Source organism: Trematomus bernacchii, unplaced genomic scaffold, assembly GCF_902827165.1.
Source record: "Trematomus bernacchii unplaced genomic scaffold, fTreBer1.1, whole genome shotgun sequence".
Lineage (NCBI taxonomy): Eukaryota > Metazoa > Chordata > Actinopteri > Perciformes > Nototheniidae > Trematomus > Trematomus bernacchii.
The window spans coordinates 2,268,769-2,294,147 of record NW_022987571.1 but is presented as its reverse complement, the minus strand read 5'-3'; the positions used below and the strand labels follow the sequence as shown (position 1 = coordinate 2,294,147).

General features: G+C 41.4%; 1 protein-coding gene across 3 annotated transcripts in view; it reads right to left on the bottom strand.

Moving 5' to 3' along the window:
* Positions 1-130: 130 nt before the first annotated feature.
* The window catches only part of arhgef1a (Rho guanine nucleotide exchange factor (GEF) 1a), a 49,983-nt gene continuing 24,734 nt past the window's right edge, over positions 131-25,379 (bottom strand). Inside the window, exons 16-23 of one of the 3 annotated variants that reach the window (XR_004555538.1) lie at positions 22,518-22,706; positions 10,638-10,724; positions 10,028-10,077; positions 9,771-9,821; positions 4,349-4,630; positions 3,467-3,629; positions 2,245-2,698; positions 131-2,172 (exon numbers count right to left, since the gene is read on the bottom strand). Coding sequence is in view for 2 of the 3 variants with exons in the window: in XM_034126236.1 (XP_033982127.1) it covers positions 2,670-2,698; positions 3,467-3,629; positions 4,349-4,630; positions 9,771-9,821; positions 10,028-10,077; positions 10,638-10,724; positions 22,518-22,706 (851 nt within the window). In the remaining variant the exon portion in view is untranslated. Of the gene's footprint in view, positions 2,699-3,466; positions 3,630-4,348; positions 4,631-9,770; positions 9,822-10,027; positions 10,078-10,637; positions 10,725-22,517; positions 22,707-25,379 lie in introns of all 3 variants that reach the window. The other 2 variants (XM_034126236.1, XM_034126237.1) reach the window with 2 other exon arrangements.

Genomic DNA, 25,379 nt, shown 5'->3' with positions numbered 1-25,379 from the left:
GTGATGTGTATTAACAGATAATGCTGTTTCTTAATGAAGTCAATGAACACATCTTTGGCATTTTTCATCAATCTTCTTCCCACTTGTCTCCAACTGGGAAATATGTTTTGTTACATTTAACAACACAACATTTTTTGATAATACAACTTTTTTATTTTTCATATAGTTATACAATTCACATGAATGACAGACAGGAGTGCAAAAGTAAGGACAGCCCTTTTATAATGTGAGGCCTTACACTGTTTACTGACGAGTAAAGCGTCTGCTTCATATACAGTATAATACTATTAATAGGTTGGTTTTTAACAATATTTGCTATCAGAAAATCAACCCCGTCGCTTTAGGCTGAGAGATGTCACTGAGATTCAGCAGAACGTAGACGTACAGCATTGTAATATGAGAATACGTATTAAAAGTTCACAATCATTTTGCAGACAAAAAACAATAGCAAAATCAAGCTCTATTTACATTTAAGAACAATAAAAAGCAATATCCTGAATATGCCATCACATTCATCAGCCAGACACGTGTCAGTCGTTCTTGGTCAAACCAAAACATCAGCCAGACACGTGTCAGTCGTTCTTGGTCAAACCAAAACATCAGCCAGACACGTGTCAGTCGTTCTTGGTCAAACCAAAACATCAGCCAGACATATCAAAATGTTGAAGGATGCAAACAGCATGAAGCTCACAGCTTGTTTCTATTGCAGTTGTTACAAAAGAGAGATTGTAGCTTAAAACATGAAGAACTATCACTCCTCACTGAAACTGATTTCAAAAGCAAAGCCCTATGAGTCTGTTGCTTCAGAGAACCCTCCGTTCCTCCAGAGGCCTTGTGATGTGTTTCTTCTAGTAGTCTTCTTTATAACACATTATATAAACATAATATACTTGTGTTGCTGAATGTTTACTGGACATAAATCAACAGAGGAGAGTTTCTTGTGAGAGCCACAGGATGTCCTCATCAATGAGCTCTGACACACACTCTTTCAGTCCGGGGCACTGCTGGCTGCTGGGTGGAAGTCGGGTGAGCTGATGGCACCGAAAAACATGGGACTTTCACATGAGATGCCGCTGTGTCTGGTTTCAGGCAATGATGTCTTCTTATATACCTCAACTATAAAAAGACCTATGAATCTTTACTGATTTATAACTTGGGTTCAAATCAGGAATTACATTTTGTAACTTAGCCTGCCAGTGTCCTTTACAGTCAGTCACTTGAAACACTTCAAAGCAATCCCTGTGTTGTTATATTTTAATGTGAATTTGGGGGCTGTACACATTGTGAATTTTTGGCGCCCTAAAAAAATGTTGTCAGTGTAGCAAGTGTAACAAGAATATGTGAAAACGATGCGAGGTCCAACTATTGTAACACAGCAGCGCACCGCATGTCTACAACGGCTCAAAACACAAATGTGCCACAACACATGCAGATGAAGAAACATCTTCACCAACTCTAAAACACATGCAACATTTAGAAAACATTTAGATATTATTGCTGATCTGCTATAAGCTAGCTAGCTAACCTAGTGAACCTAGTCATATTAAATATACTAAAGATACAGTTATGAAACAGCTGTTTCTTCATGTGTTTTGGGACATTTGTGTATTTATATCTGTATCATTTCTAAAAGTGCACCGCGCGTTGTATTGTGTCTGCACCTGTGGGCCACCGTAAGTGTGATGTGATAAGGACAAACCAATCACAGCTGGAAGAATCAGTCTTTGGTAAATATTCATTTGTGCACACAGAGTCTTTTGAAAGTATCGGTTCATTTGATTTGATAAATGTATCAAACCTTTCGCGTTTTAAAATGTTTAGCTAAATGTGCTGCCAGTTTCTCTGTGACACAGTTATAGTAGATAGTAGTATGCCGCGCCGTAAAACCTGTCTTCAGTGCATTACCAGTCATCATGGATACTTCTACATAAATACAAAATGTACCAATAGGAAGGCTAAGCTCCATGTTAGAGAGATGTCCCTGAACAATGATCTATGGGAGCTTTTTGCTCTTTGGTGTCACGCAAATATTGGAAAGAATATTCAAATTCTATCAAATACAACACATCTTCTATAGCACATCCATGTTGTTCCACATTATAGCTCATGAACCCTTCCCAGAGAAACACTAGGGGTGTCTGTCTCCACCTGAGAAGGGGTGTCTGTCTCCACCTGAGAAGGGGTGTCTGTCTCCACCTGAGAAGGGGTGTCTGTCTCCACCTGAGAAGGGGTGTCTGTCTCCACCTCATGCCTAAATACAATATTCTCTTTTCTGCTCAACATAACAATATTTGCAGATTAAATGCTTAAACGATGAAAATAATGGAAACCCTGACCATCGGTACTCATAGATTTTGTTGAATCGTAAGATTTTGTGAATCTTCATGTTCAAAACTCCCCCCTCCTTTGTTCAAGTGAGGAACTTAAATCACCAACAGTCCAAATCATACTGAAACAAACAGCTCAATGTCACAAGCCATCTCAAGCAAAGCAGCTAAATAAACAGTGCAGAAAATGTAGACATGCACATTGTTGGAATCAGTTAATATCATAATGAAATATAGCTATAAAGGCTCATTAGCTCTGTGGAGGATCAGTTCTCCTCTGGAGGATCAGTTCTCCTCTGGAGGATCAGATCTCCTCTGGAGGATCAGATCTCCTCTGGAGGATCAGATCTCCTCTGGAATGTCCTGAAGATCTGAAGAGGAGAGAACACACCACTTTCAGCCCGAGGTTTCCCACCACTCTTAACTAACAAAGTATTTATTCAGCATTAACAAAGTGTAACACATATCTGCTCCATCCAGCCATGAGATGTTTAGAGATGTTTAACAAAGTATTTCTTAAAGGCAAAATCATTTGTCATGGAGGGCTTGAATCTATACTATATTTAATAAGGAAACAAACACACTAACTGTTGTCACTCCCAGCCAGCTGTGTGTAACTGCAGTCTCTTGTTTTAATATAGTATGGTTTGGGCTGCAGCTGATGTCACGTTTCAATTATCTTTAAATATTTTCTGTTGGCTACCTTGAGATTTTTATTCTGTTGGTAAAATGACAGATTAGTAAATATATGTAGTCTAACAATGTTAGTTGCACCTGCTGAGGTGTCAAAAGCTATTTGATTTGAGTTTAATTGTGTGAGTATGGCCTTTTTTCTGGTCATTATTTTAGGGCTAAACTGAAGAATGTGGGTTTTTTTAACTCATTTATTTAAGTAATAATTTGTTGAACAAGCTACACATTTCCATCCATATCAAACAGTATTGCTGGTTTGTGTATTGTGTTCATGTTGTTATGGGAAAGCTCTTTCATTTGAAGCCCATAGGTGTTCGATAATTAAACTTAAAAATGTAGCAATGTACTCAGAGTACATTAACTGACTTACTGATTAACAGTATGTTCATTTAAGTCCCCCCCCTACCTACAGAACACGGTGATACCAAAAGGGTTCATCAGCTGACCTTTGGAGCTCTCAGATACCGTCCCATCGTCATCATCAGACGTCATGTCCACTTCCACATCACTGCCGTCCTGCAGGCCCTCTGATTGGCTGGCAGGGTCCCGGCTGATCCAGAGGGTCTCGGCTCCGTGGGGGGGCTCCCTGTGTGGCTGCAGAGATACAGGCTACAGCAGCAGGAGCACAGGTGAATGGATCATTGTGATAACCTTATCTCTACACACATCTTGTAGATTAGCTTCTTAGTGCATGGAATATCTTTTTATAATTCATGCTGTGAACTTTGACTTCCCTGGTCAGTTCCTGCACAAACCTCTCTTATTGTTGCATCTTTTCTCCTTCAAACTCCTTTAATTAAGTTTCTCCTCTTTTTACAGACAAAATAATTGGTCTTACCAGATGACGTAGACACAGGTAGACAGTGAAGTTAAATCTAATTAAACTTAAATGTACTTTACAAAAACCATGTGGCTTCAAACCAAAGAACCACAGATATGTTCCTCTTTTATACCAGCGGAGACAATCACTGCCTCCATCAGCTGAGTCTCAACAAATAAAGAAATTAACAACCTTATATATTCAGTATATAAGGTTCAAAATTCTATATTTTTAGATATAATTAAATAATCAAATAATAAACTCATAATTGTCTTGCTCCTATACTGTTCATATTTGTTTTGTATTTTATATGGTAATTGTGGATTATTTTCAAGTTTCTTGCATTTGCTTTAATTTCAGTTTTATATTTGGTTGTGATAAACCAATCCTCCTGGGCAAATAACTTGTATGTGAAACGTACCCGATTCTGATATTTGCTCTTTGATTTTGACTTGTCTGTCTCTTGTGATTCCCCTAACTTTATGTAATTTAATAAAAGAGTTCTCACTTGAGAGTCCTTCATGTTCCGGACCTGCCTCTCCAGCCGGGCCCGGGCCTTCTCGCTCTCCTTGAAGCGGCCCTCGGCGTCCCGCAGCCTCAGCAGCTCCTCCTGCAGCAGGCTGTGCTGCCTCTGCAGGAGGGTCAGCTCCCCCACGCTGGAGCCTGCGCCGGCCTCCCGGGTCACCCCGTCCCTCCAGAGGGGGCGCCACCCCCCCCCTGCTGCTGGGGGGGGAGACTCCTGGGGCTGCAGCAGCTGCTCTAAGATGGAGTCCTGTTTGATGACCGCCCCCTGCAGGACATGAGAGAACCCAGTTTCAAACATTTAACAGGACCTGCTGATCAGAAGTGTGCCTGTTGGACAGAGGTGGGAAGTAACTAAGTACATTTACTCAAGTATACTGAACTGTAACATTCTTAGATACTTCCATTTGATGCTACTTCTACCCCAATTCAGAGGTACATGGTGTACTTTTCCTCCACTACATGTATTTAATCCCTTTAGTTACTTTACAGATGTGGATGAATGATGTGAAATATAATCAAGTGTTAAATCAGACTTTAGTTCCACCTGGAGTAAATTCACAAGCTACTCTGTAGTATACAAAGTCATTCAAACTAGCTGCACCTTTACCAGCTTTGAGAACACTTTCATGATCAATCATTATAAAACATATCATATATATTATTCTGAAATGGACCAATCTGCACAACGACTACTTTTACTGTCGCTACTTTCACTATATTTTGATGATAATACTTTTCTACTTTTACTTGAGGAACATTTTGAATGCAGGACTTTTACTTGTAAGAGGGTATTCCTACACTCTGGTACTTCTGGGGATTAATAAAGGTCCATCTTCTTCTTCTTCTACTTTTTCTGAAGTACAAGAGAGTACAAGAGTACTTCTCCCACCTCTGTTGCTGGAGAGTTACGGTCAGTCCCCAGAAGGACACACCATTATTGAGAGGCTTGGAGAGTAACAGATTACATGTAACAGGACCATGTAATCAGGATACCAAAAAGATAACTCCCTTACAGTTACATTAAAAAAGACGTAATCAGTTTACTGGTATATTTTTACAAAAAGGGCATTAGTAGCAGGATTACATTAGTTACAGTATAATGGATTTTAAATAAAGATCAATATATTGTAGGTAGACAAATGTTATGCATTGGTTTTCATTTAGGCTACTTTCTTTCTTTGTTAAATGCAGTAGGTTAACACCTGATTTATTGAACAAAAATACTGTGTTTGCTTTGAATTCATATATTACACAAAATGATTATGTAGCCTGTATAGCCTATACTTTTATATGACATATTTGTGATACTAAATACCTTGGTTTCTTCTTTTCTAAGGTCACATTGTTCTGTTCGTAAAAACATTGTATTGATATGTGTCTTCTCTGGTATTTGTTGCATTGCATTTGATATTGAGGTACATTATGTTTATATTACTTTTATATATATTTTAGGGTCACTGATTACATATCATTTATCTGAAACTGGTGCCGGGTTCCCGGGTTCCCATTCAATCAAATGCTGTTTCATCAGGATACCAGACTAGATTACTCAGTTTCCCACACCCCCTGTCAGACAATGCACCTGGTGTGATGGCCTGAGAGTTTAAAGGTCCCATGTCATGCTTTTCCGGTTATTACCCGTCCCCTTGTGTGTTATGAAGGTTTTTATGTAAACGGTCTGCAGAGTCACAAACCCTCAAAGTACACCCTGTAGCGAGTAAAACTCTAACACAGAAAAGACCTGTCTATGCTGCCCCAGAACGCCTCGTTGGAGATATCTCATTTTCCATTGTTTACTTCCTGGGTATCGCTACGTAGGAATGGCCAGTAGCCACGCCCAGAGCTATGGCCGCACCCTCTGCCAGCCTTTCACGTAACAAAGCTTCCCAAAACCTTTCAGGATTCATGCCGGATATGTACAGCGTAGGGCACTGAAGAACGATGCTGTTCCTACTTTGTTTGGACCAGCGGGAGTTCGGGTACACAACCTGTAAGTATTCATTGTTGTTTGTGTATTTATGATGTTTAAAACAAACAAGGTATCTACCACGACTGTTTAAATGGGTAAACGTTTTTCGGACTACTACGTTGAAATGTTCTCCGCAGACCCATGCTCACAGCGTTATAAACAGGGGTTAAATTGGGCCGGGGCTGTCCGGGGCTAAGCCCCGGCACATAGGACGATGCTCTGACGTCATCACCCTCGCACATTTGTATTAAAAAAACTATATGTTAAAACTTTTCTCGTTCTTAATATAGACTATATTTAGGGTCGATATGTGTTAACTTTACTTTAAAATAGCAGATCTCTGTGACCGGATATAGTTTTTCGGCTTAGTGAACGTGTCTCTGCTCCGTGCAGAGAGTCTGCAGCGGTGCCGCGAAACCCCCGACCCGTCCTGTAACACGGAGCCCGTTTGCTAAACCATTCTAAATGTATGCGTGTGCATAAAGCTGAGTTATGATCGGTCATAATAACACCACATTTGGTGATGATTCAATCGTTTACAGTGAAATGTATAGCATACTTTTGGCCATAATCTCGCAGCCCTACAAATGAACTGAGATTTCCACACAAATATTCTTTAGCAAGTGTGCAGAGAAATTAAATTAAAATAGCAATTTGAAGGTTGGATATGTGTATACATTTTTGTGTAAATTAATTCCAATTTATTTGTAGTACTTTCTATTTGTATTGTGTAATTTGGTTGCATCAATGTGTGCATTTGATACAGATAATGGAGCAGTTCCTTTAGGGCCTCATATACAGTATAGCCCTCAAGGTCTAATAATGAGATCCTCTACCCCCCGCCCCCCCCCCCCCCCCTCCACACAGAGCCCCCCCACATATCAAATCCCAATTTAACCCCTGGTTATAAACCTTTTTCTTACTCAATATCAAGCCACACTTATTGTTTTTACTTCGGCTGTGAGTGTTTGTGTGTGCTCAGGATGAGTTTCGCTTGTTCTAGCTGTATCGCCAAGCCTGTCTGCTCCTCCAGCAGTGTGTGTGTCTGTGTGTGTGCGAGCAATGCTAACTGGGCTAACTAAGTTGCTAGCGTTTCCATATATCAACTCCAATGTTAGCAGATGGCCTTACATGTATCTCATAGCAGGAGAATGTCTGCAATCACACACGAAATACTCATACTCCGGGTGATTTACCGTACATTATAGTTGGCGTTCCTGGCGTGTATGCTACCGAGCTACCGTTCATAGCGTGTATGCTACATAGCTAAACATCAAGGCTACCTAGAGCTAGACATGCTAGGGAAAACATTGTTTTCATGCCAGCTACAATGAATGACCGAACATAGCAGACTACCCGTATAAGATTGCAATTGTAAACATGTTCTTGCTAGCCTAGACTAGCTGTTGTTCATAGTAGATACACACTCCTACAACAACTACTACTAACGAATCTAAAACAACTAAGTTTCTCTAATATTTTGTGATTTGCATTTGATTTCGTCCAGCCAGATCAGGAAACTCCTGGCGTATCTGGCGGACAACACACACACGGGATGACCCACTCTGATGCCTCGTCCTAAAAAGCCCCGGCAGCCGCTTACAAAGCTGCGATAGGCAAGATGCCGAAAACACCTATAAGGGGAGGAATGGATGATATACAGTGTATATATGTATATTTACACATGTTCATTTTGTACATTTCTAAAAATAAAGTTTGATGGAAATACTTAGTATCCTTTCTTCCCTGAATTATTTGCTCCTATAACATATCATTCATATATAGCAAACCATGATTTGATTTCTCATCAAACAGTAGTAGTTTATCACAGGTAAAAATAGCTTACTCTTCTATAACAACAGTTGTAGGTACAGTTCGGTTAGTTATCGTATAAAATATACGGCTGTACCGAGGCCATTATAAGACTGTTGTTCCGCTGAGAGCGAGCCGAAAAAAGCACTGTTAGACATGGGCGGAGCCTCTCTGGTGGTTGACTAATCAGAACAGAGTGGCCGAGCTGACCAATCGGAGCACACTAGGCTCACAGGGAGGGGGGGCAAGAGCTGCAACGAGCCGTTTAGTGGAGAAAGTGAATACTGCTGAATACACATACTTGACAGAGATGCTGTATGCGAAACCAATGTGAGTTTGGAAAAATGCACAGTATAAATCTATTTTAGTATACCTCAACAATGGAATTATGATCAGTGGAAATGGCCATGACATGGGACCTTTAACTCACACCTTAACCCGGTTAAACCAGAAAAGCCCATTTAAACAAACACACTCAGCCTAATCTGCTGCAGTCCTGCAGAAAGACCCCTCCAGGAGTTAGAATGCAGGACTGGAACCTAGTCTATCAATCAATCAATCAACCAATCAATCCATCAATCAATCAATCTGCTGACTCAACACAATCAATAAGAATGAACTCACCCAATGTTGGCTTTGTGTACTCTTCATGATTGTTATTGTAAACATTTTTAATTTCACTAACCTTTCAAAAAGTCTGCCAACATTTTGTATCCTATGGTAAAGGCCATGAGCACCTAGAGTGAATATCTGCTAACACGTTTTGTATCACAGACGGATGATCTTCTTCCTCTGTGCAGTGGACCTCCAATATGAGCCACACTAGTGCACATGTTCCTTCATTACCATCCACAGACACACACTTTAAAAATAAGTGAAAGCTGTTAGGAAAATAGTGTACTTCTTTGACACTGGTGAGATCAATGGATTTCGCTCTGTGCTTCATCATATTTACAAAAGACTGTACACAAATGGGTTGAAGCCTGCGAGCTAGTTCAGGCAGTCAACTGGAGCACCAATGATACATTTACACATGACGCGCCTCGTCTCTCTTACAACCAACCAATCACAGTCTCCTAAACGTGCCGCTCTATTTAAGCTGCCAGGTCTGCCTGCCTCTGCCTCGCTCATGCAGCAGCATGCATCGCTGCTGCGTTCATGTTGCTGCTGCTGCTGTGTTCGTGCCCTTCTGCTGCGTTCACATTGCTACTGCTGCTGTGTTTCATGTTGCTGCTGCTCGCCTGCCCCCCCACCACCCCAGCTTCCACCCCAGCATCCACCTGTAGGCTAAGGGGATAGTTATCTAATCATCACTCAATGTTCTTTGTAAATCTGTGGAGTGATGAGGCCCGAGCCTAGACGCCAAACTCAAACTATATGCTGCTTCTAATAAACATATCAAGAAGCACGTGAGTTGTCTGACTGAACTGTTGAAAACTGTTTAATAAGTTGTGATGGTCAAAGGAGGAGATTTATTGACCCCCTGCACCACAGAAGACTCACAGAACGTTTGAAGCTGAGAGTCTGCACCTTCTCAGTAGCTGTGCCTGTAGCTCCGTCTATAGTGAGCTATATAAAGTCCTGGTGCATGTGACTCATGGTAGAGCTGCACAGAAACACTCACCTGGACTGCATGGAGATAAACACTCAGATTCACCAGCCTCTGGTAGATCTTCTGTAAAAACAAGCAGTATATTCATTAATGATTTATTACACACACACACACACACACACACACACACACACACACACACACACACACACACACACACACACACACACACACACACACACACACACACACACACACACACACACACACACACACACACACACACACACACACACCAAACTTTACCTCAATCTTGGCCCACAACTCACCTTTGCTGTGAAGCCATCATGGTCTCCATTGACCAACAGATCCTGAGCACCTGATCAACGAGCACAGCAGTGTTACAAAATGATTATAACTGTTATTACACGGCTTAGTTGAATACTGGATTCTGATTGGCCAATTTCGACATTTCAGAGGTCCTTAATACTCGCTAACAGACTGCTGCTAAGCATAATATGACCATTGCTAAAGAGAATCATGGGACTATGTGCAGTAATATCAATCCGCAGAAAGACGTCTGGTCAATTTAACATCAGCTGTGGACAACAAAAATATTTGTTTCTCCATCAGAAAACCCTCATGTCACATCTTGTAGCTACAGTCTTAAAAGTGTCATTTTCTGACAGGAAGTAAACACTAAATTGAACATGGTATGGGCTCTGCGAAAATCATGTTTAAATCAATATTTGGTGTTGATTTATTGACTTGTGTAGTAAGTAGTCGCGTTAGCGAGCTGGTCATTAGTGACAGGAACCCCGACAGGGTGATCAGGACTCGGCTGAATCCCTGCATATTATCCCTGCTTGTAAGTTCTTTATAGGTGGCGGTTCATTCTTATACTTGTGATGAATAATGATGAATGGTTGTCTGACTCACTGGTGTCTCCCCCCTCCATGTGGCTGTGATGGCCGGGTAGAGGGATGTCAACACTGGAACCAAGGAGGAGCTCACTTAACCTGTCAACTGTGGGAACACACACACGAGAAATGAACATGGGCATACAACACCATAAGCCTTGGTGAACTGTGGCTATAGTATGGGCTTAGATATGTCTCATAATAATTTGTGTGGACATAAAAATAATTTGTGTGTAAATATGTGATTTGTAAATGTAAGACAGCATCCACAAATGCATTTAAAAGATTTGCAAACTCACAAAAAATGTGCAAATGTAAAACGGATCTGCAAATACGCAAAATATTTTTACAAATAAAAAAAGATCTTTGAATATCTCGTTAACATTTACAACTATCGATCAGGGATTTGTGAATCCATTTTGTATTTGTCGACCAAAAACGCGCTAACGCGACCCTTTTATTTATATTAGGTCTTAACGTTTTTGCATAAATTAGGGCGTGGTCACTTTGATGGACAGGTACGTGCCTCACTGTCAGCTAACAGCAACTTGTCCACTCTGCTAGGCTACAATGTTAGTTAGTTGTAGTTAATGTACTTGACCCTTTAGCCGTGTTCGTGGTGATTGTGCCTTTTAGGGAATATTGTTACAAATACCAGACAATTAAAATGTCGTGCTGTGCGCTTGAATGTACTAACAGAACTTCCAAGAAGTCTAAAATGATAATATTATACATGTTAACCCCGTTAGCAGGTGTTTGTGTGCTTGTTAGCTTAGCTTGTTATGTAGCTTATTAGCCAGCTAAGGACGTAACCCTTTATACATGTATACTGTATATATATATATACAATTTAGTTTATGATTCAGCCTTGGGTAAGACTTTTATAGTATATGGCCATAATGCTAAACGGGAGCAAATGTTAAAAGGGGACCCAATTATCCCAGTGGTGGCTGCCGGAGCTAACGGAGCCGCAGGGGGCTAGCTCCAGCCGGCGTCCGGCTCCGTTAGCTCCGGGCGGTGGAGTCCGGCGTTATAACTGGAGATCAAGGAATGCAGCGAAACGCGGACTTGGTTCGCCTGCAGCCCGCTGTAGTATTAGCTAAATAAATTATGTTGAACAAGGCTTATTAAGCTGAACATCGCCACAATTGTTCTGCTATGTATCGGTACTTCTTTTATTTTATTAACGTGATGACAAGCATTAAGAATAACAAAAAATAGCTAATTCTCTTGCAGATTGTCTCGTTTGATTATGAATGTAACGTTTATATAGGGGAACTACACTGTTTTATCAAAACCAAAGTGCCACGCAGTAACTTGGTATGCATGTATTTCATGTTAGCTTAGCTTCTTAGCCTGAGCTAGCTCTGTTTACTTCCAGTTCGGAGGCAGCAGGTCCCGCCTCGGCTCCGCCTCTTTGCCCTTATTTGGAGCAGGCTGGTGCAGGCGGGAGTTAGACTCTGACGTCACTGTCGAGCCGTTAGTGGCCGACTCCGCCTACTAAGGGCTTCTCGGCAACTCTGCAGAATCCTAAGGGTGACGTCACGGACACTACGCCCATTTATATATACAGTCTATGGTTATACCTCAACAGCATAGAGAACCGCAGTGACGTGTCCTAAAACCCGGAAGTAAACTCCTTCCGGTTCCTTCGTCACAAACGCAATGCAATTTCTCCATAGGATTTGGGAAAATAGCTTGAAATAAGGTCTGTGGTTGACACACATTTAAGAGACGGATCACGTTTTGTTCAGCCGGATAATATCCACATGTCTACCCTACTTTTATAATTTTCTAATCATAAACCTAGTCGCCAGAAGCAAAATGCTAACGTTATGCTATAAAGGAACTACAGCAGGGTCGCTGCATCAACGTCACGCCAACTTCAGATCCATATTCAAACATACAGATTCTAAATGGTACAAGTTGAAGCGTTTGTTTGAACAGTTTGCAGGAGGCAGGTACTTGCTTTCAAGCAGAACAGGGCAAACAAACTTAGCGGGAGTGTTTTACGTGTTCGGTGTAATGACGTAAAACGGCCTGGACAACTTCTGTAGTCCTATTCAGCCACATGTTAACAACCATCGTTTTTCAGACACGTACTGTAAACTCTTCAAAAATCACCAGCGGGGTAACTGCTGATGTATTTAATGTCGTAGAACAAAACGTGATCTCTCTCTTCAATTTGTGTCAAACACAGACCTTATTTACAGCTATTTTCCAAAATCCTATGGAGAAATTGCATTGCTTTTTGTCGAAGGAACCGGACGTGGTAAAAATGCTAACTTACTTCCGGGTTTTAGGACGCGTCACTGCGGTTCTCTATAGATGTTGAAGTACAGGCTACGCCACTTTCGGGTCCCGGGGGGAGCAGCTGACAGCGAAGCAGCCCAGAGATAACTCTTTCTTCATTGTTTTTTGTGTATTCAGTCAAGCGGGTCAAAGTTACAAAGCACTTCACATCTTATTAATCGGCCTAGTTTTACCTTACCAGTGCAGTGGTAAGGTAATCTGTAGAAAAGCACCGTATTTAGGTTAGCCTTCATAGTAAGGCTACATTAAATGTTATAATATTCATCGTGTCCTTTCTACTGTATATGCATATATTCCTGTCTATTGCTTTCATTTGTATTTAATGTTATTATGTTTATACTTGTTTCCACACATTTCACAATTTGGGATGAATTAAGTATCTATCTATCTATCTATCTATCTATCTGTCTGTCTGTCTGTCTGTCTGTCTGTCTATCTATCCATCTGTCTATTTATCTATCTATCTATCCATCTCTCTATCTATATATATATCTGTCTATCTATCTATCTATCTATCCATCTGTCTATCTATATATCCATCTGTCTATCTATATATCCATCTGTCTATCTATCTATCCATCTGTCTATCTATATATATATCTGTCTATCTATCTATCTATCTATCCATCTGTCTATCTATCTATCCATCTGTCTATCTATCTATCCATCTGTCTGTCTATCTATCTATCTAGGCGCGGCGCCAGGCGGTAGCTTGCAGTTGCTACAGCAACACCAACAATTGGCCTAGCAACTGCTAAGCAACCCCAAGAAATGTATGTTTTTTTTTTATATATGTGAAATTCATAATTTGAAAAATGATTGATTCGAAAATGATATGCTACAGTATAGCCTTACAAGTAGCCTACTTCTGGGTGTTTCATTCAAGCTCGGCTCCGTGTGTGTAGCCTTACTATGAAGGCTAACCTAAATACGGTGCTTTTCTACAGATTACCTTACAACTGCACTGGTAAGGTAAAACTAGGCTGATTAATAAGATGTGAAGTGCTTTGTAACTTTGACCCGCTTGACTGAATACACAAAAAACAATGAAGAAAGAGTTATCTCTGGGCTGCTTCACTGCCAGCTGCTCCCCCGGGACCCGAAAGTGGCGTAGCCTGTACTTCAACATCAATGCATACGAATGTGCTCGATATGCTGTATTGAACCAATAAACTAACACAAACTATAACATGATGATGATGGTGATAAAGAATGCATCTAACGTTCCGCTGTTCATTATAATAAACAATAGACAAAGTAAGAGCATGACAAAAACATCATGCTCTTACTTTGAAAACCATGCGGAAATGTCGTCATCAGCCGGCCATCACGTGTTTTCCGAAAATAACCGAGTGACAAGAGTAGATTTAAGCCGAGACCGGCAGAAAGTTTGTCTCAAAATGGGGATTTGAGATCCGCAAGCAGAGATTTGAGATCCACATGCAGAAATGTGAGATCCACAAGCGCATTTTTGGTCGACAAATACAAAATGGATTCACAAATGCCTGATTGAAAGTTGTAAATGTTAAAGAGATATTCAAAAAAAATATGTTTGCGTATTTTGTGGAGGCTATTTTTATATAACATTAGAAAGACTGATTCTTATTATTACATTATTTGCTTATTGTGCTCATTGTATGTGGCTGTGATTTAGGAATAAATTGACCCAATCACCCCCCCCCCAAAGTGTTGATGGGGTGGACAGGAACGTAGGGAAAAGTTACATGAGAAAGTGTTTAGCTTGCAATATTGAAAGTATCAAGGTGGAGTGCAGAGACTGAGAGAACACAAAGAGGTAGTCAGAACAGCACATCGCACCGGCCTTGACTCTGTATGGGAGCCGCGCTCCCCCGCAAAGCTAGGAAGCAACATTATGGTTTCCCGCTATATCTGAAGAAACGTTAGAGAAAACAAATTAGTATGATGGTGCCAGAGTAGGGAGGGACTTCCACAGGCCAGCCGAATGCTGGTTGGAGGATCCAAGAGATTGAGGTAGAGAGGTTGCCAAGAGACCCTATCTGAGTCTGTGCACCAACCAAAGAGAATCAAGTCTAAACCGCGGTATCTCTTCAGCTAGTCTTGAAAAATGTACGGGCAACGCGCTGTGTAATAAAATGTATTGTCGCACGAGGTTCGAGGCTCTTGACGGATTTGGTGGTTACAGATTACAGCTTTGCTGCCTGTGATTCCCAAAGATGTGACGAGTCCTTGGCCAAGTGATATATATCTTTTGCTCTCTTTGCAATAAATAGTTCAACTTAGAAGTTGTCTGTCTTACAAATCACATATTTACACACAAATTATTTTTATGTTCACACAAATATAATATAATATAGCCTTGCTTCTGAACAGCAACAGAAACAACTTATATGAAGACTACTTTTTGTCTTCTTTTCTGGAATACATGTTCAGGGAAAGCAGAGGATGTGAGAGAGGCAAATCATTAAATACATTTGTCTGGAATTCCTCCTTCTTTAACACAGTTAAAAGGGCCACATGTATTTGAAAACAAACATATGACAAAGAGTAGATTTCATTTAATCCTTAGGCCGGTGTCCTCCCAATCAACCGTTTATTCCAGCTTCTCTGCAGTTATTTATGATGGAAATGTCTTTATCTATACAACAGAAAACGCAAAATCCTGCACCATGTCTCAATTGTGTAGAGGGCATCGTCCAGGAGCACTAATCTCTCTCGATGTGACATTTGAATTAATCAATATATCTGTTCCCCAGGGCTATCAATGTTTTAAAATGTAATCCCAGTGAATGCAAACGTCCTCTGCAGGAGGCCTAACACCCCCCTTGGAGGTGTTTACTGTATGTTGACCTGCCTGCTGCTGTTGTATTGATGAGTTACAACACTTTGTTTCGCCATACATTTGTAGGACAGTTTATACTGCCTGCAGGGTTTTCCACAACATTCTCCCACCATACATTAGTTATAGAGGGGAGGTCAGGGCAGATGGCTGCATGAGGTCCCCTATTTTAGTCCTTTTCAACAATATATTACAGGTCTCAGATATATATATAGAAGATGTCTCTGAAGTGTTTGGCTGAAACAGCCCTGTTTCAAAAGTGCTGATTCTGTCTTTTACATAGACGTGCAGGCCACGCCCCTCTGAGAGATGATTGGTTTAAAAAAACGCAATGGTGCTCTAGGAGGAGATTCAGGTGATAAGGTGGGCGGGGGTTACTTTGGTTGGTTGCACAACCCAAAAAACATTGTGACATCACAAAGTTACCAAAATCTGATCAGCTCATTTTCAGACAGGTTTTTATAAAGATGGATCAGGACAAAAAGAGAGGGAAGCTTTGTTCTCAGACTCAGAGTCTTTTTACACAGAGGGGAGACATATTTATGTATAAAAGACGGAAAAGTGGATTTTGTATAACAGGGGACCTTTAAGAGAACGTCTCATATGTTAATGAAACATTTCAGTTTAAGGGTGGTGGAAATAGGATGGTTTCATTTAAACAGTGAAAAAGTCATCCTGCTCTGTCACATGTATGGAGCTAATTTCCTGCCATAACTAAACAAGTTTTACAAATGCCTTATGATTCACTAACAAACACAGTGTGGTTAGCAAATACAAAACATCATCTACAAACTAATGCATTTAGTTTTGCAAATGAAAAACGTATCTATCAAACCAATACATATCATTTTTCTAATATGTTTCAGAGACAAATTCAGCATAGGTTTTACAAGTACAAAACCTTTTTTTACAAGTACAAAACTTTTTCTTATCACGTCACAGAATATTACGTGACTTTTGGCAGTAATATTCCACCGTGGTTGTGCTCAGGATTTTCTCACAAATGTACACATACACACTCATGCTCCACGGCAGGAGGGGGCGCTACTGAGTCCATTTGGACGGCGGGAGGTTGAGCAGAGCATGGAACAGCCCCTGCCAGTCTGATGACAGCGGTGTTTCTAGCGACAAAAGTACAAAACGAGGGGTTACGTATGGTAACCCTTGTTATATAAACACAGGTGGAGCCCTCTACTGGACTCTATGGGTACTCCCCTTGATCATATCATGCAAGCATTCATCCACTGAGACTTCTATAGACGTAGCTGGCCCCGGGGCGGGCCTACCTGAATGCGCGCGCATCTCACCGCATAAAAGGAGGCCTCGCCTCCTGACTGTCATCCTACACTTCTCTTCAGCAAGCAGCATAGGACAGACAGGGCCCCTCAGAGTCCTGCATGGGTCTGATTTTCAAGACCCGCTCCCGCCCCGCACCCGCGACGTGCAATACCCGACCTGACCCGTCGGCACAAGATCCGCAACCCGACCCGAACCCGCATATATATGAGCAGTGAAAACGTGCACACACGCAGTTGCATATTTGTCTCAAAAAGCGTGGGATGTTGGTTATTTTCTCCATCTAGGATGACACCAAAAGCCTCGCAGACGTTGGATTTCGCTCTTGAGGAAGTGTTATTGAAAATGCTGTATTCTCCGCTAGAGAGCTTCACCTCAGCCATTTCGAATGTGGTGCGCTCAGCAGCAGATTGATGCGCTGCAGAGGTTATGATGATGCGCGGTCCCGCGGGGGAGAGGTCTGAGGATTTAAACATTAAACTAAATTATTATTATAATAATTTTGTTATTTAATTTAGACCCGATGCAGGACTCTGGGGCCCCTGAGTAGAGGGCTCCGCCTGTGTTTATATAACAAGGGTTACCATACGTAACCCCTCGTTATATCTCTCACAGGCTCCGCCCTCTACTGGACTCTATGGGTATAGTGGGCGGAGCCCCGATGTATACACGCGCTGTCGTCCAACAACACTGTTCCATCTCACTGTCTCTGACCGGCTTTCTAGTTAGCAGCCGCTGCGCCTCACTCACCTCTCCCTCGGTCGTAACCATGGAGAAAGTTGGGGCTGTAAATATATCAAGATATATATAATTGGTGTAAGCTAGCTCCTGCAGTCTCCTTGATATCATCCTACTCATAAAACAGTAACGTGTGGAGTTTAACATTTTTCACCAGAAACAACAACAAACTCTTCTTTTTTCTTTCAGCAAAAGACATTACACAAACACATAATCCCCAAGAGAAGAAAGAAAAATAAATACAATTAAAACTGTGGTCGCAGAAGTGCGCGCAGTGATGAGCGGGCCCTCGCGTCCGTGCGCCTGTCGGGGAGGGCGGCCGGTCGTCCCGGCGTCAAGCAGACGCGTGCGAGTCCTCGGAAATGAGCAGTTTCTCATTTCTATAATTTTTGACTTATGTCAACGAAGCACAGCTCTGCAAACTGTTCCCGTTGTGATTATAAGTTATTTAAGATGATCAAATGTGCATCAGACTTTCTGCCCTTTACCGTTTGTTTACTCACTATCTCCCCCATTTATCTCCCCTGGATGTTAGGCTATTTGTTTTTGCTACAACTGCTTTCATTCAGATGCGATGTTTACAGTGAGAACAGCAATAATATATGCAACAGGCCTACATTGCACACATTATTTGTATGCTTTAGTAGATATCTACAAGTAAAGAGTAGATATTATTCATGAAACCATATAGTGCTTCACATAATAAAATATACAAGGGCTGTAGCCTGATATACATTATATGCTTTAGGAGCTGTATGTTTGTGTTGTGGAGTGTATGAGTGTCTGTTGTAATTGAATTTGCCGCCAGCAGAGGCGGTGTGTGTGTGTGTGTGGGTTAACCCTAACCCTAACCAGTTATGAGAATTCATTTGTAAGCCCCGCCTTTTTGCAAACAGGTTTCGATTAATGACGGCCATATTTATCGACTGAACATGCTCATTTTCTACGGTAATGTGTCTGACCCTCCACCGATGCTGTATACTAAGTGTGGCGTTGAAAAACAAAAAATGGAAATTTAAGGTAATATTTCACTGTTTTTATCATTATGCTAATTTGAAAAAAATGAAGTAGGCGGAGTTTAGGGGTTCAAGGAGATAATATGTAGAGTGGGTCCACCCGAATATGTGCGTGTGTGTGTGTGTGTGTGTGTGTGTGTGTGTGTGTGTGTGTGTGTGTGTGTGTGTGTGTGTGTGTGTGTGTGAGTTGATGTGCCAGGCAGACAGACAGGTAGGTTATCTGACATATAAATGGTCAAAAATGGTACATTCTCCGTTAGCCTACGAGCTCCCCGTTCGAGCGAATGACTATTCCTTCGCAATGTATTATCACATTGGATATGCGCTTAAGTTGTCCTGGATTGGAATTTTTCCGATCATTCCCCTAGGAGGAGTTGGCAAGAATGTGCTTAAAATGCATGAAAAACGCACATTTTTCAAAATGGCCGACTTTCTGGGGGGCGGGGCTAATGAAAAGTAATTTGAAATATGTATGCAATCATAATAGCAATGTGGATACAGCGTTTCGTGAATATCTGAAAAACTATATGCGAGTAGTTTGGAGTAATGTAAATCGTCAAAAATGGTGTATTCGCTGTTAGCTTACGACCTCCCCGATTGAGATATCAAAAATGTACTCCGCAATTTTTCATGACATTGGCTAGGGGCTGAACCTGTCCTGCATTGGAACTTTTCCGATCATTCCCCTAGGAGGAGTTCGCAAGAATGTGCTTAAAATGCATGAAAAACAATTTTTTTTCAAAATGGCCGACTTCCTGGGGGGCGGGGCTAATGGAAGCTAATTAGTAATATGTCCGCAATTCCATGAGGAATGTCTGTGCCAAAATTCGTGAAGTTCTGAGAAACTATATGTGACTACCACACAATAGGGGGCGGTAGTGAGCAGTTTTTTTGAAAAATTACGTTTTTTTTTTACATTGTCGAAAAGGTCGTGGGCTTTGACGTGTGTCCCAAGTTTTGCGTCCGAAGCTAATTTTATGCTATCGCAATTTATTAATTGCAATTATAGGCCACGCCCACATTCTGAATTTGTTGCGACACTTTAAATCTCAGTTCGTAGTCACCCCGAGAGTATGTGTAAAGAAAAATAAAATCAATTCGTCCATCCGTTCTTGAGTTATAAATTGGTGGTGTTTTTGGCGCCCCCTATAGTCCAAAATGAAAATGCTTTGGTGTGCCTATTCCCCAAGACAGACTGAACCTATCCACCAAAATCTGTGATATATGGATACATTGTTGATGAGTTATGAGCATTTCTTTCTAAGCCCCGCCTTTTTTCGAGTACGTTTTGATTGACGGCCAGGGGCGTCGCCTGGACCTGAAAACATTCGGGGCTTAGCCCACAGTGGCGGCGGCACTACAGTGGCATTTTTTACTGCAACACTCCCCACACGCACACACACAGTACACCCGCGACTGTTACAATGAAGGCTCGATAATCAGCTCACGGCATATAGGCAGGAGTAAAGTGGTATTGTTTATGAGTGGGGGGCTCACCTCCTCGTGGGGGTCCGGGGGGATGCTCCCCCGGGAAGATTTTTTTTTTAAATATTGAAGTTAAATGCATCAATCTGGTGCACTTTGAGAGCAAAATGAAGAGATCTATGGATACCTCTCTCAACACCCATATGAAGCAGAACTGTAAACAGATGTACTTTTTCTTTATGGATATTTTACTAATCACTCCCCTTTTAAACTCTATTCTTGTTTTACTGCCATATAGTATTTCATAACTGTTTTTCCTTTATTCTCTTTTTTTTAATAACTATAATGATCATATGAAGGTGTGCCGCGGAAATAATCTTTTGAATAATTTGTGACCAAACCGTTTGAGACCCACTGAGATAACTTAGACTAAAGTTAACTATCTAAACACTCAGAGAGTCCTTTAGCTCACCTGAGTCTCTCAGTCTGAGAGGAGAGGACTCTCCTCCAGCTTCTTGTGGAACAAACAGCTCCTTATGTCCGTTAGTGCAGCTAGCTAACCAGATGCTAACAACACGGTCCATGCTGACACCGGTCTCTCCCTCCCCCTCTCTCCCTCTCTCCCCCTCTCTCTCTCTCTCACATGCGCTATTGCCACACACACACACAGAGCCGAGCTTGAATGACACACGTTTATTTCCATGCAACTCTCTGATTGGTCTGGTGTCATGCCTCTGTTGCATTCACTGAAAACGGGAAATTACAGTGCTGCCGTCCTCTCTTGTGTCATGATGAGGTTCACATAAAGCACGGTTAATGTATTATATTATTGAGGGAGAATTGTCCGGGGCTACAGAAAAAACATCCGGGGCTAAAGCCCCGGATGCCCAGGCCAGGCGACGCCACTGTTGACGGCGGCAATATTTATCTTCCTAACATGCTCATTTTCTACGGTAATGTGTCTGACCCTCCACCGATGCTCTATACGAAGTTTGGTGTTGAAAAACAGAAAATTGAAATTTAAGTGAATATTTCACTGTTTTGAACATTATGCTAATTTAAATTATTTGTAGAGCAGGTCCACCCGGATATGTGTGCAAAATTTCAGGTCATTTGGAGTTACGGTGCGACTTTGTAAATGTATTCCGAAATGGGATTTTGATAGGTGGCGCTAGTGAGCAGGTTGGAATATTTAACCCATTGACTCCAGAATATTGTAGTTTTCACCAGTCCTGGCGTCCGTGCAAAATTATACAACTTTGTAAGTGTCCTAAAGGCCTCAAAAACAGGAAACGCCAGCAGAAAAATAAGAAGAAGAATAATACCACGACGAACAATAGGTTCCTCGCACTTCGTGCTAGGACGCCATTGGGTCCTAGCGCTCCGTGCTCGGGCCCTAATAAACAAGAAAAAAAGTAATACTTAAATAAATAAAATACAAAAATATACAGGTGCTGTCAGCATAATTTAAAAGAGAAAACTCAAAACAACATAAATTATAAAAAAATATGTAAATGGACATTTACAAAAGGTTTCAACATTAGGTTACAAAGCTGCAAGACAAGAAGCTACATCACATCCAATCATAGCATATACATCGCCAAAGTCATATCTAGTTCCTTTCTAAAACTGTAAGAATTTCCCCCATATTTTATTAAAGATATCAGACTTTCCCTTTAAAGCATAGGTTAATTTCTCTAAGGCCAGACAATGAGAGATATTTAACATAGGCCTATTGTTAGTCTGGTATCGGATCGCTAGAAACACCGCTGTCATCAGACTGGCAGGGGCTGTTCCATGCTCTGCTCAACCTCCCGCCGTCCAAATGGACTCAGTAGCGCCCCCTCCTGCCCTGCCGTGGAGCATGAGTGTGTATGTGTACATTTGTGAGAAAATCCTGAGCACAACCACGGCGGAATATTACTGCCAAAAGTCACGTAATATTCTGTGACGTAAGAAGAAAAAGTTTTGTACTTGTAAAAAAAAGTTTTGTACTTGTAAAACCTATGCTGAATTTGTCTCTGAAACATGATTTATTAGACAAATGTAATGTGTTTGTTTGATAGATACGTTTTTTATTTGCAAAACTAAATGCATTAGTTTGTAGATGGTGTTTTGTATTTGCTAACCACACTGTGTTTGTTAGTGAATCATAAGGCATTTGTAAAACTTGTTTAGTTTGTTTGTGGAGTTATGGCAGGAAATTAGCTCCATACACATGAGTCAACACGGACAAACTCACCAGCTGGTCGTTGTTACAAAAGCATCAGTTCCAAGTTGACATGAGACTTACCCTCCGTTGTGGCGTCCTGCAGGTGCTTCTCTGCCCGGGGGGCTTGGGGGGTGTCCGCCCTGAACAGGATGCGAGTGTTGTGGGTCTGCAGCCCCTCATGACCGCTGGTGACCTCGGCTAGCTCACAGAACAGAGTCACCCTCTCCTGCAGGAGCTCCAGCATCTCCCGGTCCTTCTGCTGGATGTCAGCTGAGGGTGGGGGGGATCGGGGGCGATTAATCACCTGTGACTACAAGTACTGCCTCACAGCTAATGCACCAATATGTACAGACATGGTACACACCTATGTGCATACAACACACAGCCCTAATACAGTGTTGCAGGAATAAGTCCTAAATCCAAAAATGAGTTAGCATTTCAGCATTTCAGCATTTCAGCATTTCCGGGTTCAGTTGTCTCAAAGTCAACAGTTTTTATTTGGTATACCATTCCCAAAATAGGGTCTGTGGTTAAGTCAAGCTGAAGAGAACTCATGTTCTAAGGCATACAATGTGTCAGTAAATAATCCACCGGTGAACGTCTGAAGCTTTTACTTGTCTTAAAAACAGCGGTTGCTAACAAGTGGCTAAATGAGACTAAACGTCATCACGCCCCAAAATAAGCAGGATTTAGCTTAGCGATGGTGACGTGAAGTCACCCAACTGCCATGTAAATCATGTATAGCCTAAGGTTAAATTAAATGTTGATTTAATTGATATTACAGTTTAATGTACTCTACCTTTATATTATTTTCCCTTTCACTTATTTATTTATTCTCATTAACTTTGTAATACATGTATTTATTAATAAATGTTGTAATAATGTATGCACATTTTCTGTACATTTCTCTATATTTTCCCAAATCAATTTTTTTCTGTATTCTCTTGTCAAAGTCTGTATCTCCATTTCAAAACACTCTGCTTTAATTAAAGCCTGGTTCCAGACCTCAGATCTGGTAATAATGCAGATAGAGCAAACAGAATCCATTCCAAACTAAAAGATGGCTTTGTTTCTATCTTCATGATAAAAGCAGCTAACCAGTGGCGAGCCGTCAGGGCCCTCTGAGGGCCTAAGATATTCTACAAAATAATATTTAAAAACATGAAAAAATAGAAAGAAATTGTAATATTTTTTTTAAATATTCTTTTAGTTATATTTTTCATTAGTTTTACCAAAATAACTTGATTTAATTGTATTTAAAATAACATTTCCAAATAAATAAATCCTTCGAATCTGCCTATTCAGTTTCTGTTGGAATGTGAAGGGTTAAATGAAAGAAGCTCCTTTGGTCGTCTCTGCGAGTTACTGTGAAGATAGGAGCTGATTGGTGGTCCTGCTGTAAATTCACAGAGGGTCCGCTACAGTAACTGAACGAGAGAGTAATGTCAAATGACAGTACAATTGACCGATCATATCTTCCCTCTAAATGGGTGGGTTTTATTATCGCGGACTTTATGACAAGTTCCGCCCGCTGTGAAGCTTTTCTCCGTCACGTTGTTTCCATAGCAACAACAACAGCGTAAACTGTCCATACAAAATAGGAAGCCAAGCCAAATTACACTTAAGACATATAAACAACTGCAACGAAAGTAACAAACACAATGCAATATCTTTTTCAATTTGAAAGAACACAAATTGGGTTATTTACAGGTGTTGTTTTGTGTGGTAGAGGGTCGCTTTCATTGATGCGTTTTGCACCCCGGGCCGTTGTTTTGATATTCCGCTGAAGTATACGTTGTGACCATAGACTGTATATATAAATGGGCGTAGTGTCCGTGACGTCACCCATAGGATTCTGCAGAGTTGCCGAGAAGCCCTTAGTAGGCGGAGTCGGCCACTAACGTCTCGACAGTGATGTCAGAGTCTAACTCCCGCCTGCTCCAGCCTGATCCAAATAAGGGCAAAGAGGCGGAGCCGAGGCGGGACCTTCTGCCTCCGAGCTGGAAGTAACAGAGCTAGTTCAAGCTAAGAAGCTAAGCTAACATGAAATACATGCATACCAAGTTACTGCGTGGCACTTTTGATAAAACAGTGTAGTTCCACTATATAAACGATACATTCATAACCAAACGAGACAATCTGCAAGAGAATTAGCTATTTTTTGTTATTCTTAATGCTTGTCATTCACACGTTAATAAAAATAAAATAAGTACCGATACATAGCAGAACAATTGTGGCGATGTTCAGCTTAATAAGCCTTGTTCAACATAATTTATTTAGCTAATACTACAGCGGGCTGCAGGCGAACCAAGTCCGCGTTTCGCTGCATTCCTTGATCTCCAGTTATAACGCCGGACTCCGCCGCTGGGACGCCGGCTGGAGCTAGCCCCCTGCGGCTCTGTTAGCTCCGGCGGCCACCACTGGGATAATTGGGTCCCCTTTTAACATTTGCTCCCGTTTAGCATTATGGGCAAATAGTAATAATAATAAAATGTCTCCACTGATCTGTGTTGTAAGTGTGATTTCTGTATGATTCCAATCGCTTTTTATAGTCAAAATCAGCAAATTTGCCGAGCTCCGCTACGGGAGCGATGAGAAGTGAGGCAGGGACGTGCTCTGCCTCTCGTAAGCCCACAGTAACTTGCTGGAGCACGGGCACTAATTTAGCGCGGGCACTTATTTTGTGAGCGCGCTCAAGCCAGTTACTGTGGGGTGAGGTGAGGCACAGATGAGCTCTGCCTCACCTCAGAATGCGTCACCCCACAGAAACTGGCTGGAAAGCGGGCCCTAAGCGCATGCCTGTTACCATCTCACTGTAGGTCAACAATGTAATGTTTGTAGATCCCTTTATTACATTTATCCTCGCCATCCATAGTCTCTAAATAACTTATTTCACGTATATATGATATTTAGGCTCGCTGTTCTCATCATACAACGGCAATG